The 24471-nt window shown below is 39.2% G+C and overlaps 1 protein-coding gene across 5 annotated transcripts in view; it reads left to right on the plus strand.

Moving 5' to 3' along the window:
- The window catches only part of LOC125885026 (teneurin-3), a 409411-nt gene extending 389646 nt beyond the window's left edge, over positions 1-19765 (plus strand). For all 5 annotated transcript variants that reach the window (XM_049570393.1, XM_049570405.1, XM_049570397.1 and 2 more), the window contains 11 exons: positions 1909-2106; positions 2416-2475; positions 4163-4507; positions 5938-6182; positions 6265-6446; positions 9761-9963; positions 10617-10727; positions 11759-11901; positions 12005-12129; positions 12850-12980; positions 17290-19765. In XM_049570393.1, the coding sequence (XP_049426350.1) occupies positions 1909-2106; positions 2416-2475; positions 4163-4507; positions 5938-6182; positions 6265-6446; positions 9761-9963; positions 10617-10727; positions 11759-11901; positions 12005-12129; positions 12850-12980; positions 17290-18045 (2499 nt within the window). In that variant the 3' untranslated portion in view covers positions 18046-19765. The remainder of the gene's footprint in view (positions 1-1908; positions 2107-2415; positions 2476-4162; positions 4508-5937; positions 6183-6264; positions 6447-9760; positions 9964-10616; positions 10728-11758; positions 11902-12004; positions 12130-12849; positions 12981-17289) is intronic.
- The last annotated feature ends 4706 nt before the right edge of the window (positions 19766-24471 follow it).

The raw sequence follows: 24471 nt of genomic DNA on the forward strand, positions 1-24471 counted from the left end.
GTTGATAACCTTGTAATGGCCAGCAGCTAGTTCAGTCAGAATCACTTGCTTCAAGGAATTGACCATTGATAGAAATTGATTATACAGTGACATTTGCTACAAAAGGCTCTGCTTTCTAAAGGGGTTCTCAGAGAATCTGAGCTGCTACCCTCCTTATAAAACCAGCTGTATTGCCAGTATTGTCAAAGACAGACAAAACCCTATTGCTGGAGACTGAAATAGCATACCAACAACATTGGCACATTTTCATTGTAAAAGTTTGGATCATCTCAAACACTTCTGTACTACATGGTATGAACACTGAACAGACACTTTTCACAAAGGCAACATGTCATGACAGGCTGCAAAACTGAAAAGCAGCTGTGAAATTGAAATACAAAATACAGGTTGCTTTATCTTCGTCCTGGTGACAAGCACATCTGGGTGATGCCATCAAATGTACATTAGCATGTCAGTGTGTTTCCACTCACATACCCTGTAATGGATGGACGCTAACATACACTAACCCATCCTAGTCCTTCACAAGTTGGAATCCACATGCAGGTCTTCCAACTCTTGGATTTCATTTGTGCTTTTTCGAGTCCAAGTTCTTGCTTTCTGTAATATCTGCACATGCCAACTACAGCATGGTTATGGTTCATAAGAAGTCATGGTTATGGCAAATAAATAATGCTTAAGTTATGGTTAGGGCTAGGTAATTAAAAGTTAGGGGAAGGATTGTGGTTACGGTCAATAAAAAGGGAACACGTCATTGCAGATCTGTGAAAGGATGAGCTAGGTCCTCACATCCATTCTTTCCGTCTTGCTGCACGAGGGGCATTTTGCCTCCTGCACTGGCATTGGACCTTAATCAAACATGATTCTTGGATACTGGGCTGAAGAAACACATACATGAACACTACATCTTATGTTATATCAACAATGCCAGAAAATTAAGGAGGGGAACGTAGGAGTGGTGGAAGGAGCTGCAGCAGCAGTCTTGGCAAGAGTCAATCAGCAGATTAGTCCACCTGATTAAATCTATTTATGATTTAATTATGATGGGATGTAAAAGCTGATGAGCTTGTGATGGTAAAGCACGAATGATGATGCAGTGCTCTGCTCAACCTAATGCAATGCTCCATTTAAGATTACCTATGAGATCTGCCAGATACCTGAAGGGTTAAAGGCCCTAATAAACAAAGAGAGCAGCCCATTAAGAGCCGTAAAAACAAACAGTAAAATCTTCCAAATTGATTCTTTCTGCACTGTTAACCGTGAAAAGAAGGCTGGCACAGGTGTGATGTGGATGGATCTTATAGAACAAACACACATGCACAGATGCCACTATGCTTCAGCTAAATAGCTACTCTTAGCTGGCAGGTAATGTCCCAAGAGAGCTGCAAATAAAGCACTACTTAAAATGCAAGGCGAGCTGTCTAACTCTCATGCAGGAGGGATTTTGCATAAGCGTCCAGAGGGGCTACAACCTCAGCAGATGGCACAAAATAATCAAGATATTCGTCTAATAAAAGCTGATTGAAAGATATACTGCCAATTATACTTGATTCCCTCATTTATTTATAATGTGGATTGATGTGGATGTGCCACAGTGTGGGGGACCATGAAGTTAATGATGATAAACATCACTTTTATTTTCTGTGTCAGGAGCTGCATGTTTAATACAAACATTCAGACTTTGGTTAAGCAAGTATCTTTCTCTCTCACTATAGTGCTTCCCTGATATGATGAAGACTTTTCTCATTGTCCAACCAGTAATTATATATATATTGATATGAATTTATTTATGGATATTAATAGGATTATCCACAACATTATGTGAATGTACAGTGTCTGATTATGCTTCTGTCTTTGACTGCTCTGATGGCATGTTACATATTTCCCTTTGTTCTCCTCTCTCTGTTACAGTCCATGGTCTTGCTGCTGCACAGCCAGCACCAGTACATCTTTGACTATGACTCAGGGGACCGTCTGTCAGCAGTCACCATGCCCAGCGTGGCTCGACACACCATGCAGACCATCCGATCCATAGGATACTACAGGAACATCTACACCCCTCCAGAGAGCAATGCCTCTGTTACGGTGGACTACTCTGAAGATGGCCAGGTGTGTGTGTGCATGTGTGTGTAATAAAACTGCAGTTCGCATCCCATGAAAGGATGTTCAGTTTTCCTTTTTGTCTTTTATTATAAGCAGACACTATAGTTCTACATTATATTTTTCTGTGACTGTAAGGCAGCCCTACATTTGCATCTTAAGTCCCAGTGGTCAATTGACAGGCTGGCTTATACGATGGAGTCACGATGAATCTTTTTTGTAATGAGTAGTGTTCGAGTCTGATCAGCAACTCATTCATTTTAATGATGTTAAAAATGAAGTGCTCATCTCTAGTGTTCTTCCCCTCTCTCTCTTCAGCTCCTCAGAGTTGCCCATTTAGGCACTGGCCGCCGTATACTTTACAAATATCGCAGACAGGTAAGTGATTTTCAGTTTTTACAAAGTAAACACGATTAAATATTCAATTTATTTTTTTATATATGTTTATATTCAAGCACATGTTCAATTTATAACTTGTACATTGTTTTATATTTGTAACAGTATCATAGCAGTATCATCCTGCCCCTTCTTTGCAATGAAAATTATTATGAAAAGAAATGATTTACAGAGATTGGCACAAATGCATCTTGTTACAAATTACAAAAACTTACTCATCAAATGTATCAAAGTTAGATACTTAGTAATTTATAATTTTACAAACTGACATTATGTTCTAGGCATTTTATAGCCTCAATATGGGACATGTCATGTGATTCAGTTGTATTTCAATAAAGACTGACTTTAGCCAAAGACTGATTAGGCAAATGTTGTACAGTTTTTTAATACAGTTTAAACTTGGGGATAAAGATGTGTCTTATTGGAGAGTAAAATTACATATTAAGTATTTTATTAATACAAATTTCAAATACAAGCTTTTAAAGCTACAGTTGGTAACTTTGGTGAAAATAACATTTGTCATATTAGCTGAAACTGTCTTCATATTCAGAAAGTAAACGAAACAGGTAGTTTGTGAAAAAAAAACCTACTTCAGATGGCATTCACTAGAAACAGATGGCAGTGCTGCCGCAACAACCAAATTAGAGCCAAAGAGTCTCTAATACAGCTGTCAGTCACTCTGTCAACTGCAGTCAAACTGTCAATCTAGGCAGCGCTGATCAAATATGAATCAAAATTCGGTTACTGCAATGCCTATTTCTCACTTCAGATGTTTTCAGAAACATGTTTTAGTGCACTGTTTAGCTGTAAAATGAGAACTTTTGTGACCTGGCTGCCATGTTGGATACCGTCAACTGAAGTACCAAGCACCACCCACCAGCCAGACCAACTTTCTCACTTTACAGCTAAAAAGTACACTAAATATGTTTCTAAAAACATTTGAGGTGAGAAATAGGCAGTGCAGTAACAGAATTGTGATTCATGTTTGATCAGTGCTACCTAGTTTGACAGTTTGACCGCAGTTCACAAGCAGTGATTGACAGCTACATTAGAGACTCCTCAGTTCCTTTTGGTTGTTATCGTTCACATGCAGTAAGGCCATTAGAAAGTGACAGTTTTAGCAAACATGACAAGGCAAAACAAATTATATCTTATTTTTCTGTATAGCAAAATTCAGAAATACAAAATACTCAGACGTAATTAAATCTCTTTTAAATGCATCATTTAAAGTAAGTTTAATAACATAACAACATTTGAAGTATTAGATTAATGTATCGATTTTTCTTCCATTGGTAACTGTTATTTTTTTGTTATGTCAACCAACATATGAATAGTTAGATATTGTGAATACATTTGAATATGATTTGTTTTTCCCCAGATCCTGGACAGGATGATTGGATATGTAGGGAATAAATAGAAAAAGATCTATGTTTTTTATCAAGACTCTATTTCATGCACTTAAAAGTGATGGCAGGGAGAGATTAATACAGCCCAAACCATGAAGAAACAGTCAGGTTGACCCTCGGATGGCGGCGAGGCAGGTGATATGCATAAACAGGGACTTTGACAGCTTGAATAGACCACTCAAGTCAGCTGATGGGAGGATTTAATTATTCTATAGAGTCCATTAATGTAAACACATACTGCTCTGTTTTATTTATCTCATCAGAACAAGCTGGCAGAGATCCTCTATGACTCAACACGGGTCAGTTTCACATACGATGAGACCGCTGGTGTGCTCAAGACCGTCAACCTACAGAGCGAAGGCTTCATCTGCTCCATCCGGTACCGGCAGATCGGCCCACTGGTCGACAGGCAAATATTCCGCTTCAGCGAGGACGGGATGGTTAACGCACGCTTCGACTACACCTACGACAACAGCTTCAGAGTCACCAGCATGCAGGCTGTAATCAATGAGACACCTCTGCCGATTGATCTCTACCAGTTTGATGATATATCTGGGAAAGTGGAGCAGTTTGGGAAGTTTGGAGTCATCTATTATGATATCAATCAGGTAAGACAAGATTAGCTGCACTAATTTGAATTGTCCTTAGATGATGAATATGTAAGAAAAAGTACCTCATAAATCTTGAAGGAAGTTAGAGGTGAAACTTTGATATAAATCAGGCATTTAAAGGGACAGACAACGACACATCATACATCTTTAATCTGATCTTTTAAGTGAATAAGTATTCTATTGATAGGTGTGTGTACCTTCACCCACAGCCCTCCACCTCCTGGTTTGCAGGCAGGTGAATCATGGTGACACTCAGTAAAAAAACTTAATGTGTGACTTTACTGCTTCGCCCTCCCTCGTCCCTGAAAACTGAAATTCCTCACAGCTGCACCTAGCATCAAGAGTTAGTCATTGTGGTAGGAGATATGGCATCATATCACAGCATTTTCTACATTACTGATGATATGACAGAATGATGCATTATGTTATGCAAATCACAGGTAATATGCATCCCTCAAGAACAGTGACCAATAAATGTACCTATCATTTTGATTCAGATTGTTTATTCTGCAAACAACATATGTTAAAGACCTCAATAAATCAAATGCACGAGTGAATTTTTGTTTTGGAGCGCAAACACTGAACTGTGAGAGGGAGAAAAAAGGCAAAAAGTAATGAGGTGAAACCAGGTGAATTCCATGTTATCCATCACATACAAGCAAAAAAAAAATTATTTTATTGCTCCAAATTGGATGCAGCAAGTAATCTCCCTCAGCAGCACTCAGGTAGTGGCTGAATGATGTTTACTGCCACAGCATCAACAAGCAATTGGTGGATTCTCTCTTCTGCCACTCCTCACTGAAAATCAGTCTAGAAATATCAAATTACTGTTTTAGTCGAAGTTTAACCTTCAGTTCAATTTTTAGGAGTGATTCTGAGACGCTTGATAAACTGGCCCTGAGCTATTGACATGAATTTCTCAAGTAGGACTCAGTTTGTGTCTACGAAGCCGGATAATAAACCTTCCTGAATGACACTTGTTGAATGCCCTGTCTTGCAAGGTCAATCATGTATCGTCTCCTCAGTCTCTGCATGGAGTCTAATCAGCAGGACTTTTTAAACCAGTCTTTCCTAGTATTAATATGCATTTCGGTAATTAGGCGCAAGTGGACACATCGCTATTCACACCTGTATATATCATATGTCTCCAGCTGCTCAGTTGTGTTCAGATTTGGTTGTGTCACAGAGGCCAAAGAGGCTAATGCATGGTTATTCCGCCTACACTCTTGCTAACTGCTTGCTAGCATTCTCATTAGTAATGGTAGTTGTGACGGAACAGCTGGACATATCTCTGTCAGTAGAATCCAACACGTCTCCTTCCATAGGGCATAACCGATGGAAGGTCACGCAACACATAGTCATAAAATGGACAGGTGATAGAACGTCAGCACATTGTCACCAAAACAACCACCTTTCTCCTGTCTTAGATCATCTCCACTGCAGTGATGACCTACACCAAACACTTCGACCAGCATGGCCGCATCAAGGAGATCCAGTACGAGATCTTCAGGTCGCTGATGTACTGGATCACCATTCAGTACGACAACATGGGCCGAGTCACCAAGCGGGAGATCAAGATTGGACCGTTCGCGAACACAACCAAATATGGTTATGAGTACGATGTTGATGGACAGCTGCAGACGGTTTCCCTCAATGAGAAGATGATGTGGAGGTAGGATCATTACATTAAAACTGAAAAAGCCCCATTGTTTGATGATGTCAAATGTTAATAGTATAATTTTCTGGCATTCCAGGTATAATTATGACCTGAACGGGAACCTGCATTTGCTGAATCCAGGCAACAGCGGTCGGTTAACTCCTCTACGCTACGATCTGAGGGACAGAATCACCCGTCTGGGAGATGTTCAGTACAGGCTGGATGAAGACGGGTTCCTGAGACAGAGAGGAGCTGAGATATTTGAGTACAACTCCAAAGGTGGGAATTATTATTTTGGTGGCCCAACATAGCAATGTAGAGGCCCAGTCACACCAGAATGTGCTGGTGTGACTGTGGTGACATAGTGACTAGCAGCAGGGCTGGTTGGTGAACTGCTACCAGCTGGGAACATGCTAGTGCTAGTCAGTTACAACAAGCCCACAGGAACAGTGCCGCAGTTTGAAGTAAATATGACATAGCGGCCTAATGGTAAAATTACAACTTCTGGGTCCGTTAAGCCAGACCATTGTGCCCAAAAAGACTTTTCCCCATAGACTTACATTGTGAAAAAGATGTTCGATCCATTCAGTCCAAGGTTTACGTTAGCTGGCATGTGCTGGCTCTTTGCCAGTATTACGGGTTGTTGTCTGGCAGATTAAAATACAAATGTCCAAATTGTCTGGTGGGAAATATGCCAAATAAATAATGTAATTAAGTAACAGTATATTGAATAGCCTTCTAATGTGTGACCTATAAGATATATTGCCAGGACAACTTAATTATAAACGTATGTCGTGCAGGCCAGATTTATGATTTTAAAAATGGAAGTATCTATTGATCCACCAAAGCCTTACAGAGTGCATCCCCACCTCTTCAGAGCCTTGACCACATCCATGGAAGTAAGCATGCTTGTTGTAGGCAGCTACATCATGGATCACCTTCTGAAGGATGACCTTGAGCTTCCTCGTAGATCAGACCAGAGATATGCTTTACCACAGAGAGCCAGATGGGGGATAGCGGGCTTAGTGATTCGTTGGATGTTATCGCGGAGGACTTTACGGTGAAGACTGGCACTTCCTCTCCCAAATCCATTTCCTCCTGAGCCATTGCCACTTCAGTTCTCTGATTAGTCACTCTGCTCACCAGACCGCTTCTTCATCTTATTTTAGCTATCTTAAGATATTGAATTTGACGGGTATAGAATGAAAAGAGGATCATAACGTTTGTGGGGGTTTTTTTGTGGGTTTTATTGCTGTTTAAATGTAGACTATTGTATGGCTATTTAAAACATACGTAGTTGTAAAGTTGTTCTATATGGCTGGAATTCTGGAATATTATGGATCATATTGGCTGTCAAAACGAAAGGCAAGCATAAACTCTGATTTGGTCCAATAACATTTCAGAAGTGAAGAGGAGCTTCAACATTCAGTTTAGCGGATTGCTAACCCTGAAGAGTCAAAATCTCTAGCGCATTTGCTTTGTGGGTTCAACGATGTGGAAGATCTGGATAATTTTATACCTGGAAAGGTGAACTTTTTTGGCTTTGTGGGACACTGGGCAACTTTAATAGGAATAAATAGGGCTCCGCTTAAATGCTGTGTCCTGTTCTCTTTATACATCATGGTGATAATAGCACTCCAAGGTAGCTAGCTCACTATTGCCAGTTATTGAGCTCAGTAGCGTGGTTGCTACTGTAATTAGACAACAAATTCACACAGTTTATTTAAGAGTTCTGTTCTGTCAGCTCCTGTCTCATAACTGTCTTATTATTAAAACCATTACTCTTGTGGAGCAGTGAAGACTCTAATTGATGAGGGTTAAATAAAAGAGGCTGGTGCAACACAGCTAATAGTAGTAACAATAATATCCTCCTCCACTTTGCTCTCTGTGGCTCTCTGTTTCCCCCAAGGTCAGCGCTGTCAAGACAGCTTGTTATTGGTCAACAACTCATGTGTCAAAATTCACCAAAGTTGAACTTGACACAGAAGGCTCACATGGACTTACTCAGCCTGTAAATGTGGTGATTCCAATTAGATGAATTAACTTTGCCACAAGACTTTGATGTTTTAAATGCTAGTCAAATTTAACCCGGTTTATACCTGACTTAACACCACAATGTGTATGTATGTAATGTGATTATGTTATTTCAAAATTTAAGGAAAATGTAACACTCCCTATGAAATTTATACTACAACTGGGGGCCACTAAAATCAGCAATTTTTAAAATTGAACGGGACGAAGCAGTGAAGCAATGAGGAAAACAGGAGTTTGTTGGAAAAAAATAGGGTTTTTATTTACTCAAAAGATGAAAAAAACAGTACAAACCAAGAACTTAATAGCTAGGCCTATATAAGAGGTCAACAAAATAGAGCCATACTTAAATTAACAGCAACACAATAAGGTGTTAACTGAACAAACTGACCTGACAGAATGGAACATGAGGGAACATATATAGTGCCTTGGCCAAACCATCAAACACAAAAAGGGGAAAACAAAATGGACGTTTAACTAGAACTAATACAAAGGAAAAAACTAACTAAACCCAAATCCCCCCCTCTGACATGGCAGTAGATGGTCTTGCCTGAAGAGCTGGCCACAGGATTTAGCTGTTCTCTGCCCTTGGCCACGCCTTTTGCTTCTCCAGGAAGAGATCCACCACCAGCACACGTAGGCCCAATTCCAATCCGATCCCTTACAGACTCACTGACTTAGAGGCGCATTCATGTGAAGTGCGTGAGTGTGTGAGGGCTGTCCCACTGTCAAATCGTCAAGTCAGTGAGTCAGTGAGTGAGCCCTTTATGCCCCCTTACCGTAGGTTAGCATCGATGCGGACTTACAGTAAGGAAATTACCCACAGTTCATAGAGTTGTGACGTCAAATACAGGGGTTGCCCTTGGAACACTGGAAGTGTTATAAAAAAAAAACCCCGAAAACACGGTCAGCAGATATGCAAACGGTAATGTTATGGAAGGAGAGCGAAAAAAACAGATAGACAAACAATGAAACATTACATTAACAAGGATTTAAGATGGTACATAAACACATAAGAGTCAGAGGAATACCAGTGGTTATATTCCACACACAAAGAATATATATATAGATATATATTCTTTGTGTGTGGAATATATGCTGACAATAACCAATAAATGATCACGCCCAGAGGCGCCAGTGTCAACAACATTTTGTAGAGAGGGGGATAAGTGCTGTCCCATTCCTATTTGTAGTATCCGGAGCCCTTTCAGACTCTCACACTCAATCACTTACAGCTGACGTCAGGTAAGTCAGTGAGGGTTCAGGGCTTGAGTCTTTAGGGGCCGGATTGGAATTGGGCCTAACTCAAACAAAGAAGGACAAAAATGATTAATATAACAGAAAATTACTCATTCAAACCCTACAGTGTGAAAGATTTGGATTTAGATTTGGATGTGAATTGTTTGAGGTGTGGTTGCCTGCAAATAGAATTAACCAGTGTACTTAACAAAGTAGTGAACAGAGCGTGCACTTCTGGCTTTTACTTCGTGTTGCCTTGGCCATCACAGATGTCTCGTCATTCTTTACATCCTTATTCTTCCTTTTTATCATTTGCAATTCAGGTCTTCTAGTTCGTGTCTACAGTAAAGCGGCCAGCTGGACCATCCAGTACCGTTACGACGGTTTGAGTCGGCGTGTGGCCTCAAGGAACAGTCTGGGCCAACACCTGCAGTTCTTCTACGCTGACCTGAACTACCCCACCAGGATCACCCACGTCTATAACCACTCCAGCTCTGAGATCACGTCCTTCTACTACGACCTGCAGGTAGAAAATAGGGGAAATGGGAAAATGGGAAAATATTCTTAATATGGCAACATTATTGTTAACATACTGTATTTGATCAAATGTGACAAAGACAGTATGTACAAATTTGGAAATTTCATCCCAAACTCAATTGTATCTCCAGCTCGAGACAGGCAAAACACTGAATGTGGAGGAGTCTCACTTTCTCTGGACAGAGCTCCCACTTGCTGCTATTTATGAGTCACTTTTGGTTTTTCACTCTCAACTTTTGATTTATGATAGTCTGCGTGCAGCAGGTTTCCCTTCAGTGACCACAGGGAAAACATGGTGAATGTACAGCATCTCAATTAGAGAGGAGGTGATGGTTTTCTCTGTAGCAGCCCCACTTTATATTATTCTCAAAAAATCTCTTGCTGCTTTAAATGCTTCACAGGTTAGGGAACATGTAACACAGTGACAGCCAGAGAAGAACGTTTTTTCATTGTGATGAATATGGTTATTGAATCAGCAGCACCAGGACCCACAATAATTAATGACAACAGTGACGTCATTCTTTATAGGCCTCCTGTTATCCCATGTGGAGTTAGAATACAACAGCGAAAATAAAACTCATTAGCATTATTATTATTATAATATTCATAGTGTTTGTAATTGTAATGTTTATTGTTGCCCAGGGCCATGTGTTTGCTATGGAGATCAGCAGTGGAGAGGAGTTTTATATTGCATGTGATAACACTGGGACGCCACTGGCTGTCTTCAGCAACAATGGACTGCTGCTTAAACAGGTACGTATGTGTGAATCGGAGTTGTTATAATTTTTTATTTTCCATTAGTTTTTATTTTCATGTTGTTTTTAATTTTTGTTTTAATCCAGTTTAGTTTCAGTTATACGGTATGGCCATTTCTGAATGAAAAAGATGCAGAGAAATTGATTCATATCTTTATTTCAAGCCGACTCAACGACTGTTATGCACTTTTTACCGGCCTCCCAAAAAACACCACTGAGAGACTTCAGCTGATTCAAAACTCTGCAGCTTGGATATTAACCAGAACCAAGAGGAGAGCACATCAGGCCAGTGATAGCTGCTCTGCACATCCTGTTACATTTAGAATTGATTTTAACGTCCTCCTCCTTGAATACAAAGCCCTACATGGGCTGGGAGCTACATTGCTAACTCCCTTGTTAGCTGTTTGCCTCCAAGATCACTGCGATCATCTGCTGCTGGTTTATTGGAAGTTCCCAGCAACAGCTGGAAGGAGATCGGAGATGCAGCCTTTGTCAATTACACCCCAAAGCTATGGAACACACTACCTAGATATCAGGGAAGCTAGTTGCTAAATATATTTGTAATAAAGCTAAAAATGCATCTGTTCACTTTAGCCTTTAACTAGCTCTGACTTCCTAAAACAGGTCTGAAACTGTCTTTTTGCGTTTTTACTTTATATTTATGCTTCACACTGCTGCAACTCTTTTAAAATCTTGCTTAATTTTATGATTTATAGTTTTACAACTAAATTATTTTATGAATTGGTTCTGTTTTGTGTTCACTCAGTGCTTATACTGCCCTGATTGTGTTAGTTTTGGATCTAGTTTTTATTCTCATTTTAATTAACTAACATGTTTTTCACACATAGCTTTTAGTGTAGTTTTAATTAACTCCAATAACCTTTGTGTGAATGTGTTTTTTTTTCCTTGCAAAGAAAGAAACACATGAGTGTATTTCGTTTATCTGTTTAAAGTCTGTTAATGAAATGGTTTTGTGTCTCCATATCAGATCATGAATCTTTGTTTGTATGTGTTTGTATGTGTTTGTAGGTGCAGTACACAGCATATGGTGAGGTTTACTTTGATTCCAACCCAGACTTTGTGCTGGTAATTGGTTTCCATGGAGGCCTGTATGATCCTCTGACCCGACTGCTGCATTTTGGAGACAGAGACTACGACATCCCTGCTGGAAGGTATTCACTCGCTTTCAGTCCAAGGATGAGAGGTTGTTCTGTACAGTGGGATGCTATTCCAGCTTTGTTACTGTCACATCTGACTAGAGTGTTTGTTGCAAAGGTGGACGACTCCTGACATCAGCACATGGACACGTGTCGGCAAAGATCCCCAGCCCTTCAACCTCTACATGTTCCGAGGCAACAACCCCATCAGCAAGATTCATCAGGTCAAAGAATATGTCACAGGTAACAAGAAAACATTCAAAGTATAAAAGCACAACAGAGGCAGAAGATAGTTTTTCTGTCCGGGTTTATGGAAAGCTGTCCTGCAAAGTCCTCTTCTGGGTCCCCTTTTATTCACTTTGGTTAATACTTTTACTTTACGTACTGTAAATACAGAAAATGTAAATTTGGGTCATAGCCTTAACAAAAAAAAAGAATAACCAAACATATTTGAATTAATCAGTTCTTTCATTTATTTGTAGATTATTAGTTGTTTAAAGCAGTGGTTTCCAACTGGTGGGCCGCAGTCCAAAAGTGGGTGTAGGCTATTAGACATGCTTTATTGATAAAAGTTAATTTCATGTTAAGGCTTCCTGATTCTTTCCAGAATAGTTTGTTGCTTTTGCTTCATTACCCAACACTACCTAAAAGCTTTAAAGTGTGTGGTGAAAGCAGCAGAAAGTTTGATTTTCCATCTGCCAGGTGGAACATAAACTTATAATGGAGACAGGAAATGATCATGATAATGATTTGGGTCAGATAGATTTTGCATTGCAGTAATTGGAAGCTACGAGTTTATCTGGAATTATTGTAAAAAGGCATAGAAATATACAGAGCCAGTGTCTTTATAATTACAGTCTGTGCAGCTGGTGCCTCTTTCATCAAAGCAACCTGCCTTGAACTCCCTTTTCAGCTTCTTTTATGTCTTCTCTTTTTCACATCCACTGCTCTCCTTCTTTGCAGATGTCAATATCTGGTTGGTCACATTTGGCTTCCATCTCCACAACGCAATCCCAGGATTCCCCATTCCCAAGTTTGACCTGACGCAGCCCTCACTGGAGATGAAAAAGAGCCAGCTGTGGGATGACCTGCCTGTAAGTATGCTAAGAACTCTTGGGTCAAGAGAATCACAGATGTAGGTGACTGTTGTATTAGCGGCAGACTGTGCGTTGTCATCATAGCAAATGCACATTTAACCATATGGAGCTGCTCAAATCTTCAACCTTTGATGTAACAGCACTTTTTTGATGTTGTAGCATCACTAGTCATGACTGTATTAAAAGTATTTCTTTGTACTTATTTATGACATTATTGTGGTTTGTATGGTTACTCCGGGTTTTCCAGCTTCCAACTAAGACACAAAGATACTATGTTGACTATAAAGCTCATTTCCACCAAACACACCTAGGCCCTAGCATTTCCACCACAAACAGCACTCCTAAATGTGGGCAGTGTTGTTGTCACTCACTGTTCTGTCCAGCACTCACTGTATTTCCTCCTTTATCAGTCTGCACCTCGTTTATCGTCCACAGAAAGCTGCTGCACACCGACATTTTCAGAACAAAATAGAACAGGCTGCAGTGAGAGTCTCTCTCCATCGGATATTTAAAAATAGCGGGTTTGTGCATTTAGCCCTTCTCAGGCAAGCTCAGGGGTTTAGTGTTGTCATAGCCCACAGGAACGGTGCTCTTTTTCTTCGAGTGAGGGTTGGAATATATTAGGGCTGCCACTAACGATTATTTTCATTGTCGACTAATCTGTTGATTATTTCTTCCATTAGTCGACTAATCATTTCATCGAAAAATGTGTTAAAATGTTGAAAAATGTCGGTCTGTCTCTCCCAAACCCCAAAATTATGTCATCTAATGTCTTGTTTCATATTCATGCCAAAGGGTTTTAGTTTACTGTCACGGGAGAGTGTGTAAAGCTGCCAATATCTGAACACAAGAAGCTGCAATAAGAGTATTTTGGGGTACTTGTATAGTACTTTTCTATGAAAAATGACTCAAACCGATGAGTCGACTACTAAAATAGTCACCGATTATTTTAATAGTCGATTAGTCATCGATTAGTCAATTAATCGTGGCAGCCCTAGAGTATATGCAGTTCACATAATCCGGTCAAAATTAATATATAGTTTTAAATGCTCAAAGATCCACTCATTACTAAAATGTGTATGTCATTAAAACTTAATTAATGGCCAAAGTTGTCACATTGAAATTTAAGGTGTGTTGATGGATTCACGTCATCATCTCATGCACTGAGTAACATTACAAGTAAACGTTCCACCTTAAAAGTTGCCTGCAGTTGGCCCAGTGAATTATTTTTCTCAGACTACAGCTGCTGAAAGAGGCAAGACATCCTTTTTTTTTTTATAGTTACAGTATGTAAGCTTGCCACGGTATGAACAGTGATTACAAAAACCTCAAAACCAGCCACAGCTCAGCCCTGAGCAGAGTGACCGTCCGCTTTTGACTAATCAATGAACTGCAGTGTTCACAGCTCCACCTTTTAGTACCAGATCTGTGTACTAGGTACCCAACAGAGGGGGGACCAAAAAGGGGAACGGTACAGAACGGTTCTACTGGTACTGGAAACAGGGCTCTACTTTATGAGAATACATGGTTGTCTGTCTCTGTGTGTCAGCCCTGCTTTCCTCATGGGTGTACCTTGTCTCTTCTTCTCTTCCTCAGCCTCAGTGACCCTGTAAAGGATAAGTTACATATAAAATGCAAATAAAATTATTATGTGAATATATTTTAACTATTCAAATTTCACCCTACAATGGGCAGGACAGCATACATTTGTTAGCTTCATACAAAGAAAAAAGAAAAAATTAAATGCATCAATATATTGCTTTTGTGCTATACATGCATTTCACAGATACCATAAATTTGTACTATACTATCTGTAACCGCCAACGAAACTAAATTCAGTTTCACTAAAAGTTTCACTTAATACACAATAAAATGATCAATACAAAAAAAGGTAAATTCCATACATACAAAATAAAAATGCAATAAGAAGAAAAAAGATGAGAAGTTGTGAAGCAAAAGACTTCAGAAAATTGAGACAATACTCCAAAGTGAAAATGGAGAAGGGAAGGAAGCAGTTAAAAACATGAGAAAAGGGGATGGTGAAACGGTGAGGAAATCAAGAGACAACCTGACATTCATAGAGAAAAGAAAATCAGGAAATGGAGGGGAAAGAGGAAACTGTAGGAAGAAATGGAGTGAGAATAATGAGGAGAGGAGACAATAAAGAGTCATCCAGCAAAACCAATCATTCATGCCTTTCTCGGCTTAAAGCTGCATTCTCTGCTCCTTCCTCTTTTCTTACGCTCATTCAGTTATAGCTGCTATTTATACAGTTGTTTGGTGGACAGGTTATCAGGAAGTCACACTTGTGCGCAGAGTGAGAGACTGTGCTGAAATTCGCTGAAATAAAGACACCAACATGAACACTGCTTAATGAAGACAGGGACAAAAATAGATGCAGCAGATTCAGAAAGGAATTGGAAGAAAACCAGAGAAAATGAGGAGGAAGAGGAGGGAGACTTGGACCGACTGAATGTGTTATTTGAAGTGTGAATGAACTGGACTTATTTTGCTGTTTGAGTGCGCTAATGGCCTTTCTCACCAGGAAATTCAGGAGTGAAAGGGGTGTTGATCGGCCAAGCCCACACATGTATATACGCACACAAACAGTTGAGCTCCTCTTAAATAGTTATCATGTGATTTTTATTGTTATTGTTTTATAGTGTGTGTGTTTACAGATATCGTCTTGCCTGTGCTTTGCTGCGACACTGTTCCTTTCTAGTTTATTCTGGTTTATTTCAGAAAGCAAATGCAATAAAGACAAACAGTAAACTGATACACTGTCCAAGGATACAGCCAGAAATCTCATTTTCTCCCCGAGTCCCTGGGAAGGAGAACCAAAATGTAATACACCTAAGGTATATCTCATAACAATAACATATACCTACAGATATTATTTAAAGGAAACAACACAGCAACAGCACAAGTAAAAGCTACATTCTGGGTATGAATCTTAACAGTGTCTAGCAAAATGCATTAGTTACAGTTAGTTTTAATCAGTCATGTAGCAACAGTATATATAAATATGCAGCACTTAGACACATTTGCATGTAATCACTGTTCTTCTTCTGTTTTCCACTCTGGAAGAAGTCTTGCCCTAACGTCCTACAAAAACGAAGAGCGTGATAATAATTATCCTGTCAAATGACATATACTATACTGTGACTTTTTTGTGACATACAGATTTTTTTTTACAGACTATACTTTGACCTTTTTTAGTGTTTTTTAACATGCTATACTATGACTATTTATGAGTTTTTCAACATACTACTATACTATGACTTCTTTAAATTTTGTTTAACATATAATACTATGACTTTTTTTTGTTTTATCAACATGCTATATGATGTTTTTTTTAATATACTATGCAGACTTATTTTTTTTAACATGGTATGCTTTGACTTTTTTTGCTTTTTGTTTTACTATACTATGACCTTTCTTTAACATACAATACAATGTTTTTTCTCAAAATACTATAGTACTGACGTACTATACTGTGACTTTTTTCATTATATATACTATATATACTATGCCCTATATATAGGGCAGTGGTTAAAGAATGAGGAAACAATTATGATTTTGGCAAAGTAAAATAATAATAAAACTTTTATAATTACCTTAAAGGTTTTTAAGTACCTTGAACTTGTGACTGTCAGCCACATAAAACAATATTATAAAAATCTAGTAGGTAGTAGGTAAGCAGTAGGTGATGTACTAAAGCTACAGCAGCAATTCTCAATCCTTGGAGTGCCATCTAGTGGGCTATAGAGGTCCTGCCAATTGGTTAGATTAAATAAAATTTAAAAAAAAAAGGTAATTTACAAAGCTGTTCATTTTCATATCTAAATGTGCTCAAGAACTCACATGGATAAAAACGTCAAATAAATTAAATGTTTTCAAAGACCCATTTCATTTGAATATCACCACACACTTCATCAGGTAGAGACAAACATTTTTTTTCCACTTAGCTAGCTAATGTTGCCTCGGATGGCGGATTAACACGAAAAATTGATGTGGGAGACCTGCGACAGTAAAAGCTCCAAAGCATGTGATGAGGAAATATGATCCTCTAGCAACTGAAGAATAACACAAAGACATGCTGTTAATTCCGTACTAATGCCTAAGAATCTGTGTAACGTATGAACCTTATTAACAGATGAAGTAACCAACCCATGCATCTTTCCTTACTGTCTCTTATCATGCAGTGTTGCTCTAATAAAGTGTTTGTTTAGTGTACTTATTATACTCTTATGATGTCATGCAGCACATCAAGCCAAACATTTCTTTCTGTGTCTCTCGTCCACAGTCCATCTCAGGTGTGCAGCAGGAGGTGACTCGTCAGTCTCGGGCCTTCCTGTCCTTTGAGCGCATGCCAGAAATCCAGCTCAGCCGGCGGCATTCAGACCATGCCAAACCCTGGCTGTGGTTCGCCACTGTCAAGTCTCTGATTGGCAAGGGAGTCATGCTCGCTGTGATCCAGGGCCGTGTGGTGACCAACGCACTCAACATTGCCAACGAGGACTGCATCAAAGTGGCTGCAGTCTTAAACAATGCCTTTTACCTTGAAGACCTACATTACACGGTGGAGGGGCGAGACACTCACTACTTCATCAAGACCAGCCTGCCTGAGAATGACCTCAGTGCGCTGCGGCTCACCTCGGGCAGGAAATCACTGGAAAACGGTGTGAATGTTACAGTGTCCCAGTCTACGACGGTGATGAACGGCAGAACGCGGCGCTTTGCTGACGTGGAGCTGCAGTACGGCGCTCTGGCACTCCACGTGCGTTATGGGACGACGTTGGATGAAGAGAAAGCGCGAATCCTGGAGCACGCAAGGCAGAGGGCACTGTCGAGCGCCTGGGCCCGCGAACAGCAGCGGGTGAGAGATGGGGAGGAAGGAGTTCGGCTGTGGACGGAGGGAGAGAAAAGGCAGCTGCTGAGTAGCGGGAAGGTTTTGGGTTACGATGGCTACTACGTCTTGTCCATAGAGCAGTACCCAGAGCTAGCTGATAGCGCTAACAACATGCAGTTCTTACGGCAGAGTGAGATAGGGAGGAGGTAACACGGCATCAACAGACGTCTAATTTCTACCCCCTGTGACTGTCAGAGACTAACAAAGTTCAGTTTAACACAAAATGGATGTCACGGACTGAACTGTCTTGAGACTCAAAGTAGCCACTGAAGAGACCACATGTTTGCAAATTAGTTTTATTGGATGGTAAAATAGGATTTATAGTGAACAGTCACTTCAACACAAATGGCCCGAAACATTACGAAGCTAGTTGTGATGGTTTAAAACCGTTTTCATGAGCCTTCAAGAAGGTTCAGTCTTGACCAATGCCTTTTCTCTCTTTCTTTTTCTATCTATATTTTCTTTCTTTCTCTCTTTCTTTCGCCCTGTCGTCTGCCTTTAAACAGCCTGCACGCATGCCCCTCCCCCTCTCTCTGGTAGGCGGGGCTAACCTGAGTGCTATAATCGTGTGCTATCTAGCTGTGAAACAGTGGGATGTAGAGACTCGTTCAAATAGCCAACAGAGCATTTCAGCAGCCATCACAACTAGATGAGCCCCCAAGCATTTAGACAGTTGTAAACTGTCAGAGCAGTCAATATAACAAATGTCTGTGGATTCTTAACAGATGTTGCAGGTATCATATCTGTGTGGGTCCAGCTGTGACCCGTCGCTCTGGGTTATAGGCCTCTATGAGCCATGTCTATAGGATCTATTGTTTTCATGGCTGAAGCCATTGAATGGAACTGTTGTGGACTCTCTCTAAGAGAGACAGGCACAAAAAAGGACTACAATTTGTACGAAGGAAAAAAAGACTTATTTTCTGTTTGGATTTTTTGTTTTGTTTTTATATATAAACTTGCATTTGCTTCAGACAAAAAGGGGATATAAAAATGAACAAAAAAATGTTTACATACTATTACCTATACCACTATTACTACTATTACTACACCACCAACACCACCACTGGAATGGACCATGACCTGAACTGAACAAAACTTTGAGTTGTGTTTTTGTTTCCTTCTTATCTATTATCTGTTTGGTCAGTTCTAAAACCACTCCTTCTCATCCCCTGGTCTTTTACAAGGTCTATAAAAATCGTACAGTTTCAGACTACAATCAACAGCGGTCTGTGAGGAAACAGGGCGACCACGGTGCCACGGCTGTTTCTGATTCTTTGTGGACCGAGTGGGCTCACTGGTCCTGAAAAACACTGATCCCCTATCAGCCCAGGAGTCCTCCACTTCTGCAAAATGTGACTCAGCCTCATAATGCATAGACCTTGTGCTTTTATCGGTCAAAGGTAGTAGTATTGCTTGCAATAGAAACATGTTGTCATGGCTTTTGGGGGGGCAGGGTTGCTGTGAGTAGTAACTAATTGTTGCTTCTCTCCTCGTTTTTGCTCGTTTCTCCTTAAAGGGACAGTGCATCGCCATCAGTGACTTTAATGAGTAACAGTATAGATCAAAAATCGATGTGGATGTTTTCTCATTGATTGTGGGTCTCTGTACTCGTATAGAGGAGTTTTCTTTGTGTGTATGTGTGTTTACAAGGTTGGGAAGGCATCTTTAATCATTTTAAAGGAAAGAACAGGAACTTTACACAGAGTGTTAACATCATATGCTACCAATCTTTTTTCAGAGACAAGTTGACAATGTTTTATGGGTTGATCTTTTTTATTTTGAAGGTTGAGAAATTCCACTTATCCGTACATCAATATTAGTCTCAGAGAAAGTAATTTATGTACAGTGTTTCTACGGTAAAGAATAAAAATCCTTGAAACTATGGTTGTTCTTTTTACTGTGTTGTACATCTTTGTTTCTTTTTCTGTCCACTTTCAAAGGATAAAGCTGTTAGCTGCAGTGAACATGGTGTCATAGTTCCGTGCAGCATTTGGGTATTGTTATTGAGTACAGGTACTTGACAGTTTTCAAAGCACATGTTGTCTATCATGCAGTCTGTGGTCAGGAGTCTTGACACTCCTGTTTTATCTGAGGGACTGGATGGAACAGACTCCACTCGACAAGGATCACAGGTGGGAGTTAACAAAGTGCATTTACTCAAGTACAATTTTAAGGTACTTGTCCTTTAATATTTTTGCATTCTATGCCACTATATTCTACTACAAGTATAATATGTTTATTCCATTACATTTATCCTACAGCTAACATTACTTGTTATTACTTTTTCAGATTAGGATTTTTATCTATGAGTAGATAGCATGTCCACCCAAGACACATTTGCCCTCCAGACTTCTAACCTCTATAATCTGCCCAGCAAGGTAACGTTATCAATATTTTGCAGACATATTTTTGTTATTCGAACTTTGCTTTATTGTCATATTTCCTGCCCCCTTTAATTATCACTGCTAAGATTTATCTTTTAATTATATTTCAGATACATTATTATCAATTACATTATTTGATAACATGATGAGATGTTTTTTAAGGTAAGACTTTTTACTATACAATGGCTGTATTATTACTTTTTTGACTTACTATACTATGACTTTATTTCACAAACTATACTATGACTTATAACTGACTTACTATATTATATTATTATATACTATTTTCAACATGACATTTTTTCATATGCTATACTTTGTGTCTTTTTTCAACACACTATGTCATTTAATGGCATGTTTTACTAAGATTTTTTCCACATTTTTTTCACAATTTTTGTCACTATACTATGACGTTTTTTCGTAGTTTTTGACAACATACTATGACTTTGATCAAGTTTTTGACGACAGACTATGCTACGCGCTTTATCGCAATTTTTTAAAACACACTATACTACGACTTTTTCATGTCGTTTTTGACGACATACTATACTATGACTTTTTTCATAATTTTTAATGACATACTATACTATGACATTTTTTCATTATTGACCTATTATATGACCTTTTTCAGTATATTTGATTACATACTACTATACTATGTCTTTTTTATGTCGTTTTTGACGACATACTATGACTTGTTTTCATGATTTTTGATGACATACTATACTATGACCTTTTTCAGTATATTTGATTACATACTTTACTATGAATATTTTTCACGATATTTCACAATACCATACTGTGACTTTTTTTTCATGATTTTTGACGACATACCATACTATGTCTTTTTTATGCCATTTTTGATGACATACTACACTATCACATTTTTCATCATTTTTGACGACATACTATACTATGACCTTTTTCAGTATATTTGATTACATACTTTACTATGAATATTTTTTCACGACATTTCACAACATACATACTGTGACTTTTTTTCATGATTTTTGACGACATACTATACTATGACCTTTTTCAGTATATTTGATGACATTACTTTATTTATATATTTTTTCACAATATTTGACAACATACTATACTATGTCTTTTTTATGTCGTTTTTGACGACATACTATACTATGACTTTTTTCATAATTTTTAATGACATACTATACTATGACATTTTTTCATTATTGACCTATTATATGACCTTTTTCAGTATATTTGATTACATACTACTATACTATGTCTTTTTTATGTCGTTTTTGATGACATACTATACTATGACCTTTTTCAGTATATTTGATTACATACTTTACTATGAATATTTTTCACGATATTTCACAATACCATACTGTGACTTTTTTTTCATGATTTTTGACGACATACCATACTATGTCTTTTTTATGCCATTTTTGATGACATACTACACTATCACATTTTTCATCATTTTTGACGACATACTATACTATGACCTTTTTCAGTATATTTGATTACATACTTTACTATGAATATTTTTTCACGACATTTCACAACATACATACTGTGACTTTTTTTCATGATTTTTGACGACATACTATACTATGACCTTTTTCAGTATATTTGATGACATTACTTTATTTATATATTTTTTCACAATATTTGACAACATACTATACTATGTCTTTTTTATGTTGTTTTTGATGACATACTATACTATGACATTTTTTCATGATTTTTGACGACATACTCAGGGGCGGACTAGCCATCTGTGTGTTCTGGAGAGTCACAGAATGGCCGGTACTCCAGGATGGCTGGCGGCGTCCACGTGGGAAAAAAACCTGCAACATTTAGAGAGTAAAGTCACTAAATGTCGCAATTAACTGAAATGTTCAGCAGGACAGCCAGCAACAGCAGCACTGCAGCACAAGTTCACGTTAATATTAGCAGCATCCAAGAAGTGAGTGAAGAAGTGAGTGTTGAGGCCGGGACTCGCGGGAGCCAGACAGCTGTGCAGCCTCAGCATGGTAGGGCCACCTGTGATGATGAGGGACAGAGAGATGAGCTGGTGGAAGTTCCACAGACAGGTACAGGGCAAGTAAGTATGGAACATGAGAGAGGGAGAAAAAGAGTTACTTGCTAGGGCTAATGTTAGCAAATGTTATTCAGGTCGCTACATTTTTATCTACACCCAGTTTGTGTTGCTCAATACAATGCAAAAAATGAAATGAAATAATGATTACAGTAGTTGAAACAGCTCCACTTTAAACGTTTTAGAAATATAAAAAAAAAAAAGGTCCAAAACTGACAGGGACTGTTGTGCTTTTGCTTTTTAAAGTTTTGGTACAGTTTTCTGATAATACTTACAAACTTTAAAGGCTTTGAATACAGAAGTTAAATTTGTAGTGATGTATTTTCATTAAAATGTGGTATTAGTATTAGTGCAGTAAGATTAATTACTACATAAATTAATTACACTGAACAAAAATATAAACGCACCACTTTTGTTTTTGCTCCCATTTTTCATGAGCTGAACTCAAAGATCTAAAACATTTTCTATCCACACTAAAGACCATTTCCTCACAAATATTGTTCACAAATCTGTCTAAATCTGTGTTAGTGAGCACTTCTCCTTTGCCAAGATAATCCATCCCACCTCACAGGTGTGGCATATCAAGATGCTGATTAGACAGCATGAATATTGCACAGGTGTGCCTTAGGCTGGCTACAATAAAAGGCCACTCTGAAATGTGCAGTTTTGCTTTATTGGGGTCAGAAAACCAGTCAGTATCTGGTGTGACCACCATTTGCCTCACACAGTGCAACGCATCTCCTTCACATAGAGTTGATCAGGTTGTTGATTGTGGCCTGTGGAATGTTGGTCCACTCCTCTTCAATGACTGCGCGCGCAGTTGCTGGATATTGGCAGGAACTGGAACATGCTGTCGTATCGCCGATCCAGAGCATCCCAAACATGCTCAATGGGTGACATGTCCGGTGAGTATGCTGGCCATGCAAGAACTGGGATGTTTTCAGCTTCCAGGAATTGTGTACAGATCCTTGCAACATGGGGCCGTGCATTATCATGCTGCAACATGAGGTGATGGTCGTGGATGAATGGCACAACAATGGGCCTCAGGATCTCGTCACGGTATCTCTGTGCATTCAAAATGCCATCAATAAAATGCACCTGTGTTCGTTGTCCATAACATACGCCTGCCCATACCATAACCCCACCGCCACCATGGGCCACTCAATCCACAGCATTGACATCAGCAAACCGCCCCCCCCACACGACGCCACACATGCTGTCTGCCATCTGCCCTGAACAGTGAAAACTGGGATTCATCCATGAAGAGAACACCTCTCCAACGTGCCAGACGCCATCGAATGTGAGCATTTGCCCACTCAAGTTGGTTACGACAACGAACTGCAGTCAGGTCGAGACCCGATGAGGGCGGACGAGCATGCAGATGAGCTTCCCTGAGACGGTTTCTGACAGTTTGTGCAGAAATTCTTTGGTTATGCAAACCGATTGTTGCAGCAGCTGTCCGGGTGGCTGGTCTCAGACGATCTTGGAGGTGAACATGCTGGATGTGGAGGTCCTGGGCTGGTGTGGTTACACGTGGTCTGTGGTTGTGAGGCCGGTTGGATGTACTGCCAAACTGTCTGAAACGCCTTTGGAGACGGCTTATGGTAGAGAAATGAACATTCAATTCACAGGCAACAGCTCTGGTGGACATTCCTGCAATCAGCATGCCAATTGCACGCTCCCTCAAAACTTGCGACATCTGTGGCATTGTGCGGTGTGATAAAACTGCACATTTCAGAGTGGCCTTTTATTGTAGCCAGCCTAAGGCACACCTGTGCAATATTCATGCTGTCTAATCAGCATCTTGATGTGCCACACCTGTGAGGTGGGATGGATTATCTCGGCAAAGGAGAAGTGCTCACTAACACAGATTTAGACAGATTTGTGAACAATATTTGTGAGGAAATGGTCTTTAGTGTGGATAGAAAATGTTTTAGATCTTTGAGTTCAGCTCATGAAAAATGGGAGCAAAAACAAAAGTGGTGCGTTTATATTTTTGTTCAGTGTAAGATTATTAAGTAAAAAAGTAATTTTTGCATGGAATAGATGATATAATATGCTGTATGCATAAAACCTGTTTTTTATTTTTAATCCATTCCATCATTTGTTTATTCAGGT

Source organism: Epinephelus fuscoguttatus, linkage group LG3, assembly GCF_011397635.1.
Source record: "Epinephelus fuscoguttatus linkage group LG3, E.fuscoguttatus.final_Chr_v1".
Taxonomy (NCBI): domain Eukaryota; kingdom Metazoa; phylum Chordata; class Actinopteri; order Perciformes; family Serranidae; genus Epinephelus; species Epinephelus fuscoguttatus.